At 44.7% G+C, this 17272-nt stretch overlaps 1 protein-coding gene across 2 annotated transcripts in view; it reads left to right on the forward strand.

The window, feature by feature from the left end:
- LOC138795491 (CD109 antigen-like) overlaps positions 1-17272 on the forward strand; it is a 105021-nt gene that overhangs the window by 62797 nt on the left and 24952 nt on the right. For both annotated transcript variants that reach the window (XM_069974642.1, XM_069974641.1), the window contains 4 exons: positions 8255-8396; positions 10630-10803; positions 12470-12551; positions 14455-14683. In XM_069974642.1, the coding sequence (XP_069830743.1) occupies positions 8255-8396; positions 10630-10803; positions 12470-12551; positions 14455-14683 (627 nt within the window). The remainder of the gene's footprint in view (positions 1-8254; positions 8397-10629; positions 10804-12469; positions 12552-14454; positions 14684-17272) is intronic.

Here is a 17272-nt window from a genome sequence, read left to right on the forward strand (position 1 = left end):
TCAGAATTTGTTGGTTTTTGTCTGTTCACCCGTCTCTTGATTGACCACAATTCTCAATGGGATTAAGATCTGTGGAGTTTCCAGGCCATGGACCCAAAATCTCTGTTTTGTTCCCTGAGCCATTTAGTTATCACCTTTGCAAGGTGCTCCATCATGCTGGAGAAGGCATTGTTGATCGCCAAACTGCTCTTGGACGGTTGGGAGAAGTTGCTCTTGGAGGACATTCTGGTACCATTCTTTATTCATGGCTGTGTTTTTAGGCAAGACTGTGAGAGAGAAGATTCCCTTGACTGACAAGCAACCCCACACATGAATGGTTTCAGGATGCTTTACAGTTGGCATGAGACAAGACTGGTGGTAGCGCTCACCTCGTCTTCTTGGGCGCCCTGGAGCCTTTTTTGGCAACAATGGAACCTCTCTCCTTGGAAGTTCTTGATGATGCGATAGATTGTTGACTAAGGTGCAATCTTTCTAGCTGCGATACTCTTCCCTGTTAGGCCATTTTTGTGCAGAGCAATGATGACTGCACATGTTTCTTTAGAGATAACCATGGTTAACAGAAGAGAAACAATGATGCCAAGCACCAACCTCCTTTTTAAAGTGTCCAGTGGTGTCATTCTTACTTAATCATGACAGATTGATCTCCAACCCTGTCCTCATCAACACTAGAGATGAGCGGAACTTTTGGACTTTCAGTCCGAAAGCCGCTCACTCCAGTGCGTTTCCTGCGATCCCGGGAGCGCAACTACGCTGCCGGGATTGCAGGCATCCCAGGCATTGTAATTGAGCGAAGATGCCGTCGCACCAAAACGACGGTTCGCTCATCTCTAATCAACACCCACACCTGTGTTAATGGAGCAATCACTGAAACGATGTTAGCTGGTCCTTTTAAGGCAGGGCTGCAATGATGTTGAAATGTGTTTTGGGGGATGAAGTTCATTTTCTATTGTAGGGATCTTCCCGGGGGATGGTGTGTTTGGACACAGTTCAGACAGCAAACTTGGACTTATAAAAACAGCTGGGTGTTTATTAGCTGCATAAACAGTCCTCAACAGAAATGTAGCAATACCATGCTTTTCAGAACAAAACCAAACAAAAAAGGTCCTTGCCCGTCTGGGCACTTACTAACACAAGTCTCCTATCTGACTCTTCAGTAGGCAGTATCACAGGGTATGAATAGGCCCCAGCGGCGGCAGTATTCGTTGCTCCCAGGAGATACAGCATGCAAGCTGTTCACCCCTGGCTGAGAGCAATCCCTTTCAGACTGACCAGAGCTTTTGCCTTCTCAGGCTGATTGGGATCAGAGCTCACCTGATCCCAAAACCCACACTGGATCGAGGGGGAGGGAATGGCAGGTCCCACTACCAACCTACCCACCATTCCAGTAAATCCGGCCCGGAAAATTTAAAGAACAACTCAGCAGCATATCACTGCTGAGTGACAGGTCTCTTCCGGATTTACCATCTCCCCATAAGCAGTAGTCTGGGTGAGATGTACCTCCCCTCGAGCACTTTTCCTGTGACATGTCCACATATCCCCCCCCTCTTTTTCAGACCGGAGGGCTGAGCGTTTTGTCCCCACAGACAGTGTACCCTTGATAGGGCGTCAGCATTTGCCTGTAACTTTCCTGGCCTGTGTTCCACTGTAAAATTAAAGTTTTGGAGGGATAGAAACCATCTAGTCACCCTCGCATTTTTCTCCTTGTTCAGCTTCATCCATGTTAGGGGGGCATGGTCTGTAACTAACTTGAATTTTCTACCCAGCAAGTAGTACCTTAGGGACTCTAGGGCCCATTTCACTGCCAGACATTCTCGCTCAACAATGGCGTAGTTTTTTTCGGCCGGGGATAGCTTCCTGCTTAAGTACATCACCGGGTGTTCCTCGCCATTCACGACCTGCGAGAGGACGGCACCTAACCCTGTATTAGAGGCATCTGTCTGGACCAGAAATTCTTGCCTAAAGTCAGGGGTAACTAGCACAGGTTGTTGACACAAGGCAGATTTAAGGCTTTGAAAAGCCTTCTCGGCCTCTGGAGTCCATGTCACCATTGCGGACTTCGCACCCTTTGTCAGGTCAGTTAGCGGGGCTGCAACTGTGGCAAAGTTTGGCACAAACCTACGGTAATAGCCCGTAATACCCAGGAAAGCTCTGACCTGTTTCTTTGTGAGGGGTTTGGGCCAATTCTGTATTGCCTCAATTTTATTTAGTTGTGGTTTCACTAACCCCCTCCCAATAATGTATCCCAGGTATTTGGCCTCCTCTAAGGCTAGTGCACACTTCTCTGCATTGATGGTTAACCCCGCACCACTTATGGCCTCTAACACCGCCTGGACCTTACAGAGGTGACTTTCCCAATCAGGGCTAAAAATGACCACATCATCGAGGTAGGCAGCAGAGTAATCCCGATGTGGTCGCAGGATCAAGTCCATCAACCTCTGAAAAGTGGCAGGGGCTCCATGTAACCCGAATGGCATCACTACGTATTGGAAGAGCCCATCAGGGGTGGAGAATGCAGTCTTCTCTCTAGCCTCAGGAGTGAGGGGGATCTGCCAGTAGCCCTTTGTGAGATCGAGGGTGGTTATGTACCTGGCACTACCCATTCTCTCAATCAACTCATCCACCCTGGGCATGGGGTACGCATCGAACTTGGAGATCTCATTTAACTTTCTAAAGTCATTACAGAACCTCCAAGTTCCATTGGGCTTTGGGATTAACACAATCGGGCTGGACCACTCGCTCTGGGACACCTCAATGACTCCTAGGTCAAGCATACGTTTTACCTCGGCTGACACCGCCTCCCTCCGTGCTTCTGGTATCCTATAGGGCTTAAGGTTTACTCTGCTTCTAGGCTCAGTTTCAATGTGATGGTGAATGAGATGCGTACGCCCTGGGAGGTCAGAAAACTTGTCTTTATTTTTCTGCAAAAACTCTTTAGTCTCCTGCTTCTGTGACACTGATAGAGTATCACCAATCTTGACCGGAGGGATTGGTTGTGACAAATGATTAACAAAGTTTGTCGCCACCAAGGATTCCCTGTCTTTCCAGGGTTTGATCAAGTTTATGTGATAAACTTGAAAAGGCTTCCTTCTACCTGGTTGGTGTACCTTGTAGTTTACCTCACTGACCTTCTCTACAATTTCATAGGGACCCTGCCACTTTGCTAAGAATTTACTTTCTACAGTGGGAACAAGAATGAGTACCCGGTCACCTGGGCTAAATGTCCTGATTCTCGCAGAACGATTGTAAATTCTGCTTTGGCTCTCTTGCGCCTTCTGGAGGTGTTCCCTTACTAGGGGCATTACAGTGGCTATACGGTCCTGCATTTGTGCTACATGCTCTATAACACTCTTGTATGGGGTGGACTCACTTTCCCATGTCTCTTTCGCTATATCCAACAAACCCCTAGGGTGACGACCATAGACCAACTCGAAGGGAGAGAACCCTGTGGATGCTTGGGGCACTTCCCTAATAGCAAACATCAGGTAAGGTAGTAAGTGATCCCAATCCCGACCATCTTTTTCCACTACTTTCTTTAACATATGTTTCAGGGTTTTATTAAACCTCTCCACTAATCCATCTGTCTGGGGATGATATACAGAGGTACGAAGGTGTGAGATTTTAAACAGTTTGCATACATCCTGCATCACCTTTGACATAAACGGAGTACCTTGGTCGGTCAAGATTTCTTTGGGGATCCCCACCCTGGAAAACATATAAAACAACTCACGGGCAATTGTTTTAGACGCAGTGTTTCTTAGGGGTACAGCCTCAGGATAGCGGGTTGCGTAGTCTAAGACCACCAAAATGTACTGGTGTCCCCTTGCCGACTTTACAATGGGACCCACCAAGTCCATTGCAATGCGGTCAAAAGGTACCTCTATGATGGGGAGTGAAACCAAAGGACTGCGGAAATGCGACACTGGGGCGCTAAGCTGACATGTGGGGCACGACTCGCAGTAATTTTTTATGTCAGCATAAATCGCAGGCCAAAAAAAACCTCTGGAGGACTCTCTCGCATTTTTGAGAGTGGGGTCCTGTAATTGTGCAGTACCAAAATTATCCCTAGACACCTCTAAGTCTGGAACATTCTGCTCAGTGGGAGGAGCCTCTTCCTCACCAGCCAGGACCTGCAAAGGAAAAGCATCATATTCCTCCTGTACATTTTTATCATTTACCGTGGGTAATGCAATAGACTTAGGGGTCTCCTCACTCCTTTCAGGGGATTGTTGTTTTCCCCATAGAGCCCAGAACAATGGAAAATCACGCCCCAATATCACATTATGCATAAGGTTTTTAACCACACCCACTTCATATTGTACAGTGCCTAGTTCAGTCCCGACATTAGCCAGTACTATAGGGTAAACCTTTGTATCACCATGTATGCACACAACGCTCATATGTCTTTTTGGCACAAAGTCCCCAGCCACCAGGCTGGCATGCACCAAGGTGACAAGGCTTCCTGAGTCCAGCAACGCCTTAACAGGGAAGTCATTGACAGTAATGTTGCAGACTTGTGGTTCAGTCTCTAGTCCAGTGACTGCAACAAAAGACGGCTCCGCAAATAGCGACTGACGCCGGCTAGCGTCACACTCCATGGGCTCAGTGGTAAGAGGGCAATGGGCAGACACATGTCCCGTCTCATGGCATCTCCAGCACTGGATAGGGCCTGGTCTCCTTGGCAGGGAGTCCCTTTTAGGGCCACTTAGCCACCGGGGACCATCACCAGTCTTTTGCCCCTGAGACACCTCCTGAGCGCTCTTCCCTCTATCAGCACCCCTCCACACTCCCCCAATAGATGGAAGTCTCTTACCAGATGATGGCACAGATCTGGCACTCCGGGGAGGTGACGGTGCTGCAGGAACATCACGGAGGTAGTCCTCGGTCGCCTGGAACCTCTCCACAAGGCTGACGAGTTCGTCGGCACTCCTAGGGTCACCTTGTCCTACCCAGCGTTGTAGATCAGCAGGAAGGGCACGGAGGTAGCGATCCATCACGACCCTCTCTAGGATCTGGGCAGGAGTAGAGGTGTCTGGCTCCAACCACTTTCTTGCCAAATGGATCAGGTCGTACATCTGGGACCTCGCTGATTTGTCCAGACTGTAGCTCCAGTTGCGGACCCTCCGGGCACGGACAGCAGCAGTAACTCCTAGTCGGGCAAGTATCTCTGCTCTTAGCCGAGGATAGTCTTTGACCTCTTGCTCACTGAGGTCATAATAGGCCTTTTGAGGTTCGCCTGTTAAATAGGGCGCAATCACTTCTGCCCACTCAGTGGAGGGTAACTTCTCTCGCTCAGCCACCCGCTCAAAGACAGTTAAGTAGGCCTCAATATCATCATCAGCAGTCATCTTTTGCAGCGCTCGCTGCACAGCTCTTTTCACAGACAAGGTCTCTGGCGCGGCTGCGGCCACCAGCTGGGGATTAGCACCTGCAGACGCCTCCTGCTTTGCGATTAGGTGCTCAATAAGTTTCTGTTGTTGAGCCATCGCTTGCTGATGTGCAGCCATTGTCTGTTCATGGCGCAGGTTAGCGGCTGCCTGATCCTGTTTAGCGGCTGCCTGAGCCTGTTGTTGCTGCAAACTCACTTGTATTAACTGCTTCATCATCTCCTCCATGTTGCTTGGCTGCTTTTGGAGTGAAGCAGCAGCCTTCACCCAGGACATACGCAGCTGTAGCCAAGTTGATGCACACCGTTGCCCCTAGCAACCGTTTTGCCCGCTCCGCAGCACCAATTGTAGGGATCTTCCCGGGGGATGGTGTGTTTGGACACAGTTCAGACAGCAAACTTGGACTTATAAAAACAGCTGGGTGTTTATTAGCTGCATAAACAGTCCTCAACAGAAATGTAGCAATACCATGCTTTTCAGAACAAAACCAAACAAAAAAGGTCCTTGCCCGTCTGGGCACTTACTAACACAAGTCTCCTATCTGACTCTTCAGTAGGCAGTATCACAGGGTATGAATAGGCCCCAGCGGCGGCAGTATTCGTTGCTCCCAGGAGATACAGCATGCAAGCTGTTCACCCCTGGCTGAGAGCAATCCCTTTCAGACTGACCAGAGCTTTTGCCTTCTCAGGCTGATTGGGATCAGAGCTCACCTGATCCCAAAACCCACACTGGATCGAGGGGGAGGGAATGGCAGGTCCCACTACCAACCTACCCACCATTCCAGTAAATCCGGCCCGGAAAATTTAAAGAACAACTCAGCAGCATATCACTGCTGAGTGACAGGTCTCTTCCGGATTTACCATCTCCCCATAAGCAGTAGTCTGGGTGAGATGTACCTCCCCTCGAGCACTTTTCCTGTGACATGTCCACACTAGGCAAATATTTGCAAGTAATTGCTGTTAAGCTGATCACTCTTTATAACATTCTGGAGTATATGCAGATGCAGTTTTAAGAACTGAAGCAGTAGACTTTGTAAAAATTAATATTTGTATCATTCTCAAAACTTTTGGCCATGACTGTATATTAGTGAGTTACAGTGGTGGTAGACAGCTTATAGAAACAAAAGTAAAAACTAGGCCTTTCATCTCATTCAGGTGCTATGGATTTCACGAACATTCAGGTAACATAACAATGACTTTAAAGCGAATGTACCACTGCGTACATCGCTTTGGGTTTTTTGCATTAACAAATCGGGGCCAGCATGGGGATCCCGCGAACAGTGCCTGTCTATTCCTGAGCACCACACTGGCCATAATGAACAGATATTAAAAATTGCTCGGCAGGCTTTCTATTGGAGACTGTATAGCCTAGAGTTTACTAAAATATTAGTGGCCCTTAGGAGGTAGCAGTGCCTATTCGGTGCAGAACATGTATAGGTTTTGTAGCTGGTAAACAAGTTTCCAGTGGAAAAAAAAATTGAACCCCATCCTCTGCCATTCTGATGCTCGCCAGATCCCTTTAGATCTCCACATTCTGGTCCTATCTTGGCATACAGAATTGTGGGTGAAGTTAACCCATTGGTATCCTCGTGTTTAGGTGCTGTGGGAGAAGTAAAGCCAGTGTCCAGTGAACCTAGTCTGTGGCTGTTGTGGGTGAATTTAATCCAGTATTCCTGATTATAACACAACACATTCAAATCCCCATCAAACCCCTTTCAGCCCCTTTCCAATAAAATATTCAACACTTTCTATTTCCATAGTGACCAACTCCCCCCATTAGGTTACATGCGTGGTCTGTCCCATCTAGTAAATTACCAGCAGTGGCACTATCTATAAAATTTATTTTGCTCCCGCTAAAATAAAAAATAAAACCAATATGTCCAAGTGTACTAAAAATCTGGCCCTTTTCAGGGTATGGCCAGTGTCAGCGGCCAAGGTGGCACACAAGGTGGTCCAGGTGGGACATAGGCTTGTCAGAGTGGGGATTCCAACTGGATTGGGGGAAGGTTTCAGTTCCCTGTAACACTTAGTGGGCAGGTAAAAACCAGCTAGGATGAGATTGTTGACTGGATCCTGCAAAGTTCCAGCTCCACGGCAGGCAGCAGCCAATCCCAGAGACAGCAGTCATCTGAAGGGTTGCCCCTGAGTAGTGCCACCACCATTCCATGGCAAGGTCAGGATGTTTCCTCAGCCATGTCTGCTGTGGTGTCTCGGACACAATTCCAATTGCTAAGGCCGTCAGCACGAGAGCTGCTGGTGAGCCAAGCACTCCCCCCAGAGTCACAGCCACTGCATTTGGAGGATATTTTGGAGGAATGTCCTGAAAGTCAACAATTGAAAGGAAGGGTTGAGACTCCTGGAATTGACAGGCCACAAAGCAGTCAGACAACAAATCGACTACAACGGCCATGATTAATTCAAAACTTACATTGTGTGAACATAGCCTTAGGGTACAAATACAAGATGGATCCGCTGCGGATCCCTGCCCTGTAATGTCTGTGGGCAGACATACTCGCAGCAGGATTGACATGTATGCTTTTATTCTTTAAGGGTGCGTTCACACCTACAGGATCTGCAGCAGATCTGCAGCAGATTTGATGCTGTGTTCAGTTATTTAAATGAAATCTGCTGCAGAAAATCATCTGCAGATCCTGTAGGTGTGAACGCACCATAAAGCAGATCTATCAGCTGAATATTCTTTTCTATTTAAGGGTATACATTTTTTTTGTGCCTCTGTAGCTACTAGAAGTATGGATTCCTAGCTGTAAAATGGTGTCCTTACATCAAGCAGCACATTCAGCTGACAGATCCACTGTAAGATAATGTAATGGATTTATAAATAAGTATATCATATTTCTTTTTTTTTGACAGGCTGAAGGAATAGAACATTCATTTTCACAAACTTTGCTCTTGGAACTGATCAACAGTAAAGCACAAATTTCAAGGTCTTTGAACTTTACATTCCCTCCTGATGTAGTAAGTGGCAGTGAAAAGGCATTTATCACTGTTGTTGGTAAGGATAATACTATAAGCATTGAACATAGATGACATTTTGTTTCTTCCTCTTTTTAGAAAAACATGAAACCTAGAAAAAAGATGTGAACATCCAAAGTTTAACTTGAGATAATTAACTTAACCCCCTAGCCTAATGCACTAACGTAATACATTAAAAGAAGTAATAACGTTTGATTACACTTTTTGGGACTGATGGGATCATTTTTCTCCTTGAGGAGAGCCTCATAAGTAGAGATGAGCAAAGCAAATCTGGCAAATCCAGATTTATTGCAAATCGCACTGTCCATTCGCCAAACATGGCCGCACATGTTAGCTTGCAGTACTGTCACTTGGCAGGAGTAAGGAATTATCCATAATCTCCTGTGGTCATCCAATCACCTGCAAGCCCCACTGTGATGTCAGTGCCTCCCCTCAAACTATATAATGTGAGCCACTTCCTGGGGGCAGGCATATGGCGGTGTGTGCAGAGGAGAGAAGCAGGCATTTAGGGCAAGGCAGGGAGAGAAATTGAGAGCGATAGGGAGAGAGGAGAGGCTAGGAGAGTCTATTGTGGGTGGGTATCTATGAGTACTATGGGTCAAGTTATTTCAGTGTGTGGGAGAAGTGGTGAGTGGCCATTGAATCCAGGCTGTGGGTGCAGTGGGTGAAGTTAACCCATTGGTATCCTAGTGTGGTTGATGTAAAGCCCGTGTCCAATTCAACTGTGGGTGCTTTGGGTGAAGTTAACCCATGGGTATCCTAGTGCGTGGGTGCTGTAAAGCCAGTGTCAATTTCAACCAGTCTGTTGGTGCTGTGGGTGAAGTTCAGGCTCAGTGGAGTTTCTGCTGTATTGTAAAAACAAAAAGAATCTTATAAAACATATACAAGTCCCCCTTAAACCCCTTCCAACCCCTGTATAATAAAGTTTTCAACCCCTTCCATTCCCAATATCTTCCCCCTCACTTCCTCCCCATTAGGCTACATCTTTGGGAGAAAGTGTCATTTTATGCTGCTGATTCACCAACGTCCACTGCAGTCCAGGGTGAAAATGTAATTATTTACTGACTGATTGACATTTAAAAAAAAATTGGCATTTTCCGATATTTGACACTGTTATAACAACAGCTGTTGAACAAAAGAATACTCCGTAATAGTCCGTAGCTACTATTCTTTGGCTGTTTTAATGAGATTTATTTTGACAAATATTTGTGAATCCAATCTAATATTTGCAAGCCTCGCAAAACAAATTTTCAACTGCTTCGCTCATCTCTAGTCATAAGTATGTATAGAGACATACAGGTCATTCATGCTCCACTGAGAATTCACAAGAAGGATGTGCAAAGCAAATCTAATGCCACCTTCAGGAATAGCTTTCCCTTCAAGTCAGTGTTTCTCTTTAACTGGGAATCTTAAAGCATGATTGTAGATATATGCCATGCCAGAAGTCTCTCCAGAAGAAAGATTACCCATTGGTAGACAGCTGTTTTAGAATTATTGCCCCTCCTTAAGAATTTTTACTTCTGGGGACATTTCTTAGAATCAATGGAGCCTCATCGTAGAAGGGAAGGGGTTTCCTCCCACTGGGGGCGGGCCAGCCTGCCTCCAGTGCTTCAGCCCGGGTGGGTACTCATTAATACTCTGGTGCCGTGCATGGGAACCGGGCCACGGTTCAAAAAACGGACCACAACCACTGCTTCTCTGATCCGGCGTCGTTCTGTTCATGTGCAATACTTAAAGTGAACTACCTGATGGTAGGTTCACTTTAAACAGCTGTATATTTTATAAATTTTTATGTATTGGTGGTGGTGTAAAAGGTTGGATTCACATGTAGTATATTGGTCTGTATTTGTAGCCAAAATCAGTAGCAGTTCGAAAACAACCAAAAGGTAGAAAGCTTTCCATCATAATTTAGGCCCAGTTCACACTGAGCAATAACGGCGTACTCCGTGTCCTGCAGTGTCTGAATGGGAGGGCGCATGCCTCCGCTCCCGCTGCTTTCTGCTCAAAGAATTGACATGTCAAGAGAAGGGAGGAAGCGGAACTGTCTGCGCCCTCCCATTCAGATACTGCAAGACACAGCGCCTCCGTTATTGCCCAGTGTGAATTGGGCCTTATTCTCTTTGTCAGAACATGAGAAAATACTATTTGTCAGCTCGGTCTGATACTTCTTGTGCAACTCTCCTAGCACCATTGGGATATTTATTATGTGAGAAACGTCTGATTATGCTGAAAATAAGAATTTTCTTTTAAAGGTGATATATTGGGACCATCTGCCGCCAGTTTACAGTCATTAGTTCAGTTGCCCTTTGGATGTGGTGAACAGAATATGATCAGATTTGCCCCACTAGTCTTTATAATGGAATATCTAACAAATACCAGACAGCCGCATGAACTTGCTCCTAGACTGATTTCATACATGAAAGAAGGTAAGTTTTAACCCCTGCTAAATATGTGCCAAGTAGAGATGAGCGAATCTTGAGCATGCTCAAGTCGATCCGAACCCGAACTTTCGGCATTTGATTAGCGGTAGCTGCTGAATTTGGATAAAGCCCTAAGGCTATGTGGAAAACATGGATATAGTCATTGGCTGTATCCATGTTTTTCAGACAAACTTAGAGCTTTATCCAAGTTCAGCAGCCACCGCTAATCAAATGCAGATCGTTCGGGTTCGGATGGACTCAAACCCGAACCCGGTTCGCTCATCTCTAGTGCCAAGTTAAATGGTCAGAGCAACTACCAGACCGCTACCAAGATCAACGACCCTGTGCCCTGACAGCTTACTATTATCAGAGATAATACTGGATTCATGGCTTTCAATCAGATTTTTTCCATTTTATTACCTGTGCCAAAAAAAAGTTAAAACATAATTTTGACCGACTTTCTAGGAGGCCCAAGGTCACTGGAATAATATCCAGCTGCCAAAGGGAGTAAGTGTTACTGCAGAGACACAGGTCTTTAAATGCTTAAAATATAGATACCCTTTTTACTTTTTAACATTAGATCTTTCCACTGAACTCTGAGACAGCATGAGATAATAGTCAGTTTTTATTAGGACTCACTCATGCCGGGTGATCCTAAGATAAAAATAAAAAGGGCAGACTAGATGGACGGTGATGTTTTCATACTAACAATCTTCTATGTTTCTAAAGGCCCTGTTACACAACTTTGATGTACAGATTGCCAAAAATATTGTTAATTGCTATGCTATGACTTATTAGGGTGCCTTCACACCTAGCGACTCACAGCGTAAATTACGCTGCGAGTCGGGTAGGTCCTGGCAGATCACTTTCACTAAATACACGCAGCGGTCTGAACGACTGCTGCATGTATGTAATTCTGCTGGCCCCTTAACCCTTTCAGCTGCAGCCCGGCTCCTGCTTCGCTCCCGCTCTGTATACATTACCTCAGACCGCTGCATGTATGTAGTGAAAGTGATCTGCAAGGACCTGACAGACTCGCAGCGTAATTTACTCTGCGAGTCGCTAGTTGTGAATGCACCCTTAAAGAGACTCTGTCAGTAGGTTTATGCTGTCCTATCTCAGGGTAGCATAAACTAGTGACATAGAAGCTGAAGAGAATGATGTATCACTCACATTGTTTTGTGCAGCTGATCCAGAGAAACCCTCCTGAATAACATGGACAATAAGTAGTCCTCTCTATCTATCATGGGCATGAGCTCAGTAGTCCTGGATATTCATGAGAAGGAGAAAACTGTGCCACTAGCTGCTGATTGGCAGTTATCTATCCACGCTGTGTATAGACAGTTAACAGCTGGAGGGTGGGGGAGGGGTGTGGCAAGAATCCTATTCTCCTGCATATTAGGAGAACGGCTGAACAGATTGATGTAAGTAATACACCAATCTGTCCAGCATTTCCGTCACTAGTCACTAGCCCCATTTAATTAAGGCCACATAAAAATACTGACAGATTCCCTTTAAGATTCATAAATCTATGTTGCTTCCTATGACCACAAGCACAATAAATAATGTAATCTTCAAGGACAAATTATGTGCTGTATTTAGTCAAGTATTCCTTATACGTATTCCGTTACACTCTCTTGTTGTATATTAAAACAGTCTCTTTGCTTCTTAGGTTACCAAAAAGAACTAAACTATCAAAGAGAAGATGGGTCTTTTAGTGCCTTTGGAAATGATGACCCTGCAGGAAGTACCTGGTACATCATCTTATTATCTAATATTTTATTATTATCATGAAAATTAAAGGAGAAGTCCGTCTAAAAGTAATAAATCCAGTTCAGGCTGGGGGGTGCTGGAACATAATAAAGAATCTATACTTACCCACCTCCCATGCCCCTGAACCTCTGCGTTAATACTTAATACTAATACTTTGGTTCATAGTAGCATGTTAGTTCATAGTCTTTCTGATGTGATCCTTTTGATGTACGACATAAGTGGTTTGGAGTGACAGGAAGTTAGACATTTTTACTTTAGAAATACATTTTTCTTTTTTCTTTTTTTTTCCAACATGGTCTAGCAATGAGTTAGGGTAAAGCGTTAGGCCTCTCATTAATGTACCTTGCAGATAAATTAAAACCATTTTTTAGAGGAATATTTCTTTAAGATACATATTTCCTAGTCTGGATATTTTTAGTCACAGAAATATCAGCTGAAATGTAAAAAGCATCAGGTGACCGCACTTACAGCAAGAATACATTAAGTCAGATAAATAATAAACAGTTTAAAGGGAACCAATCACGCCGAAAATCGCCCTACTGATAAGTAAACGTGCCCACACATCACCCAGCACGTCTCCCAAACATCCCCTGTACCCTCCGTGCCCCCCTCTATTAGACCGTATTCTTACTTTTATGAAGTCCCGCGCTGTGTGTAAATTGCGGGCAAGTAGTCACGGTGGGCGTATCTACTCACGGTCCTGGGCGTATCTAGTCATGGTCCTGGGCGGTGGAATTACTGTAATCACGCCAATCACGTCGAGCGGAGCCTGCGTTCAATGTCTTTAGCACGCAGCGCAAGCGCTGTATGGCAGGAAAAGATGCTGATGTACTGCCGGGTGACGTTAGCAGAACGCAGGTCTTTCAATCACCCCCCTCTGGGCGCGATTACGGCGATTTCAACCGCCCACGACCATAGATACGCCCAGGACCGTGACTAGATACGCCCACCGTGACTACTTGCCCGCAATTTACATACAGAGCGGGACTTTGTATAAGTAAGAATACGGTCTAATAGAGGGGGGCACAGAGGGATGTTTGGGAAGCGTGCTGGGTGATGTGCCAGCACGTTTTCTTATCATTAGGGCAATTTTCATCGTGATTGGTTCCCTTTAAACGGGTAGTTCAGCAAACAAAAACACTTCTTTCAAATCTAATGGTGCCAGAAAGTGCAGAGATTTGTAATCTACTTCTATTAAAAATCTCAAGTCTTACAATACTTATCAGCTGCTGTATGTCCTATAGGAAGTCATATTCTTTCAGTTCTGAAAAGCAGGAGAGGTTTTCTATGGCGATTTGCTATTGCTCTGGACAGTTCCTGACATAGACAGTGTTCTCTGCTGCCATCTCTGTCCGAGTGGAAACAATACACCACATCCTGCAGGACATACAGCTGCTAATAAGTACTGAAATACTTGAGATTTTTTAATAGAAATAAATAAAAAGAACTCTGGCTCTTTCTGGCACCAGTTGATTTTGAGAATATATATACAGTGTGTGTGTTTATATATATATATATATATATATATATATATATATATATATATATACAGTATATATATATATATATATATATATATTTTTTTTTTTTTTTTCTGAACCACCCCTTCAATTGTTAGTTTAAACTTACATGCTGTTTGAAAATGTGGAGCATCTGTAGACTGTCTAGTCTACCATTTGTTGGTTGTCTTACTACTGTGTTGCATTCTTGCCACACAATGCTCCATTTAAGCAATGCCCCCTTATTCAGTGAAACAAAAAAAAAAGTCTAAAATGCATAAAAAATGTGATGCAAATCATGTAAACCACTTTTTCATGCAAACCATGCCAGATTTTTTAGACATGCAGTTTTAGTTTCCTCCCTCATTGTTTCTCTATTCCACAGGTTGTCTGCCTTTGTCCTGCGTTGTTTTTTAAAAGCACGACAGTTTATATTAGTTGACCCTGTGGTCCTTCATGATACCCTAACATGGCTTTTAACCTATCAGAAGAAAAATGGAGAATTTTGGGAACCTGGGAGAATAATAAATACTCAACTTCAAGGAGGCGATTATAGCCCAGTTACTCTGACTGCTTATATAATGTCGGCTCTTATCGAATATCCTGGACTCTTGGTAAGTTCATTACAACAAGAAACATATTTACAAGAAATAAATATTGAGCAGTAGCTTTTTTTTTATTAGATGTGCCCATCTTTTAAAAGTTACACTTTATGGCTATGTTTACACTTTCCGCTGAAATCCGCAGAAATCATGGCCATTGTTACAACGGGCGTGATTTCTGGGGTAGTTACTTAGTGCTGCAGGCTTAGGAAATCCCGGCCAGAGTGTATAAACACGGTATGCACTCCGGCCGAAAAACGGCCGCAGAATAGTGGCCACAGAAAACCCCGTCAGTTCACACAATGGAGAGTGCGGCCGGAGCTGCAGTGGAGACTTCTGATGCGGGCTCACACGGATGCACCCGCATCAGAACTCAGCGGCGCTAAAGATCATCTGGCCGGTACTGTAGTACCGGCCGGGATGATTTTTTTCTGAGACCGGTCGTTCCGTGACCCGGCCAGGTCACACAACGGCCGGTCTCTTACCAAATGTGAACATAGCTTATTACCGCAATTATTACTTTATTACTACAATACTACTATGCCCTATAGGGCATAAGAAAGACATCACAGGGGTCCAACCACCAGGGTCCCCTTGCAGTCTCGAGAATAGGGACCCTTGTTATTGGTTTTGCTCCCACTGACATACTCAAACTCACTGCCACCACCAGCTCTTGTTTCATGCCCTACTCTCTTCTGGCCAGGGATGTAACTAAATATTACTGGGCCCCATAGCAAACTTTTGATTGCCCCCCCCCCCTTTCCCGACTGACCTCAAGTGTAGTCGCTCGTCAGAAGTGCCTTCAGTTGAAGAGACATTTGCAGATCCTGGGAGGCCCGCTCAGCCACGTGCTGCTGCAAATGATTACAGCTCAGGGGACTCAGTGTATTGCAGGCACTTAAATAACACACAATACAATGTTGTATAACTTTGTAATGTGTGTTGTTTATTGAAAAAATGTCTTACATCGCACTACCCCTTTAACCTATAAATAGCTAATAATGAGATGAGCGAACCGGTTTCGGGTTCGAGTCCATCCGAACCCGAACGTTCGGCATTTGATTAGCGGGGGCTGCTGAACTTGGATACAGCTCTAAGGTTGTCTGGAAAACATGTATACAGCCAATTACTATATCCATGTTTTCCACATAGCCTTAGGGCTTTATCCAACTTCAGCAACCACTGCTAATCAAATACCGAACGTTCGGGTTCGGATGGACTCAAACCCGAACCCGGTTCGCTCATCTCTACTAATAATGTAAAAAGCCAGGGAGAGATTTATTAATCAAGGCTAATGGATGGGGGGAAGCAGCTAGAGACCACTCAAATGACTTATGGTTTAGGTAGTGTGGAAGTGAAGACAGGTTCCCTTTAAAGGAGAAGTCCCATGGAAGGACAAAAACTGCAGGCAGGCTGTTGGGGGCAGGAAAATAATAAAGACCTGAACTCACCCATCCTTGTGCCACAGATGCGGCGCTCCCGGGTCCTATTCGCAGTAGCCAGCTGGAAATGGATATGTCACATACCAGGCTTCACCAGCTGAAACATCATGGCCTGGCTGAGCGATCGGGTGTCACTGGATGGCTGGGCGGGCAATCACTCACCCGGGGTCGTGACATTGCAGCTAGCAGAGCTGCAAGTAACCGGCCTATGTGAAAGAATCCCGGGACCAGTGCATCAGAAGCCTTTAGTTCAGTTCTTTATTATTTTTCTACCCCCACCAGCCTGACTGCAATTTTTCTTCTTCCATGGGACTTCTCCTTTAAGTCTAATTTTCAATAATGTATCTATTATACAGAACTGTAAAACGTTAGTGTTCTAGTCTACTACTCCTACACATTGCTCCCTGTTATTATAGTTCTTTTCCTTTTGATAAGATTTATAGGGGCATGTATCACTTTTTAAGAAAATAAATGTTAAAATTTTTTTTCTTTGCATAAAGAGTATTATTATTATTATTATTACAATTTTCCTTACTTTTTGTATAAAATCTTTCGTTTTCAAAACCTCTACTTGTTGATAAGCAAAAGGAATCTTCATTACTTCCAGTGAGTAAAACACTGCACCAGTCATGATGCACATGACCATAAAGACTTTTATCCCCGAGACATAGGCTAAGTTATAATTATACATATAAATTATACAACGTATAATTTCATTAAACAACGGACGTAGTTAATGAAATTGTTGATTAATTTAATTGCTATGGAATACTGGCCGGAGTGTATACATACTGTATACACTCCAGCCGGGATTCCAAGCGGCCACACAAAAAACTGACATGTCAGTTTTGTGCGGCAGCTATTCATTGAATAGCAGTCTGCACAAGACGTACAGAGCAGACAATGTGAAGTGCAGCTCCAGCCGCATTTTATATTGTTGGCTATGGTTAATTGGAATGCGGGCACACCCAAATGCGCCAATTTCAATAAAAAAGAAATTAAGTTCATCCCACTGGTACTAGCGAGATTAACTTCAGACAGCAGCCGGCCGTGTCACAGAACGGCTTCTGTCATACATAGTGTGAACCTGGCCATAGACAATACAAAGGTCTCTATTAAAAAGATTTTTCAGACAAATAAGAGAATTGCCCAGGGACAA

This window comes from Dendropsophus ebraccatus, chromosome 6, assembly GCF_027789765.1.
Source record: "Dendropsophus ebraccatus isolate aDenEbr1 chromosome 6, aDenEbr1.pat, whole genome shotgun sequence".
NCBI lineage: Eukaryota > Metazoa > Chordata > Amphibia > Anura > Hylidae > Dendropsophus > Dendropsophus ebraccatus.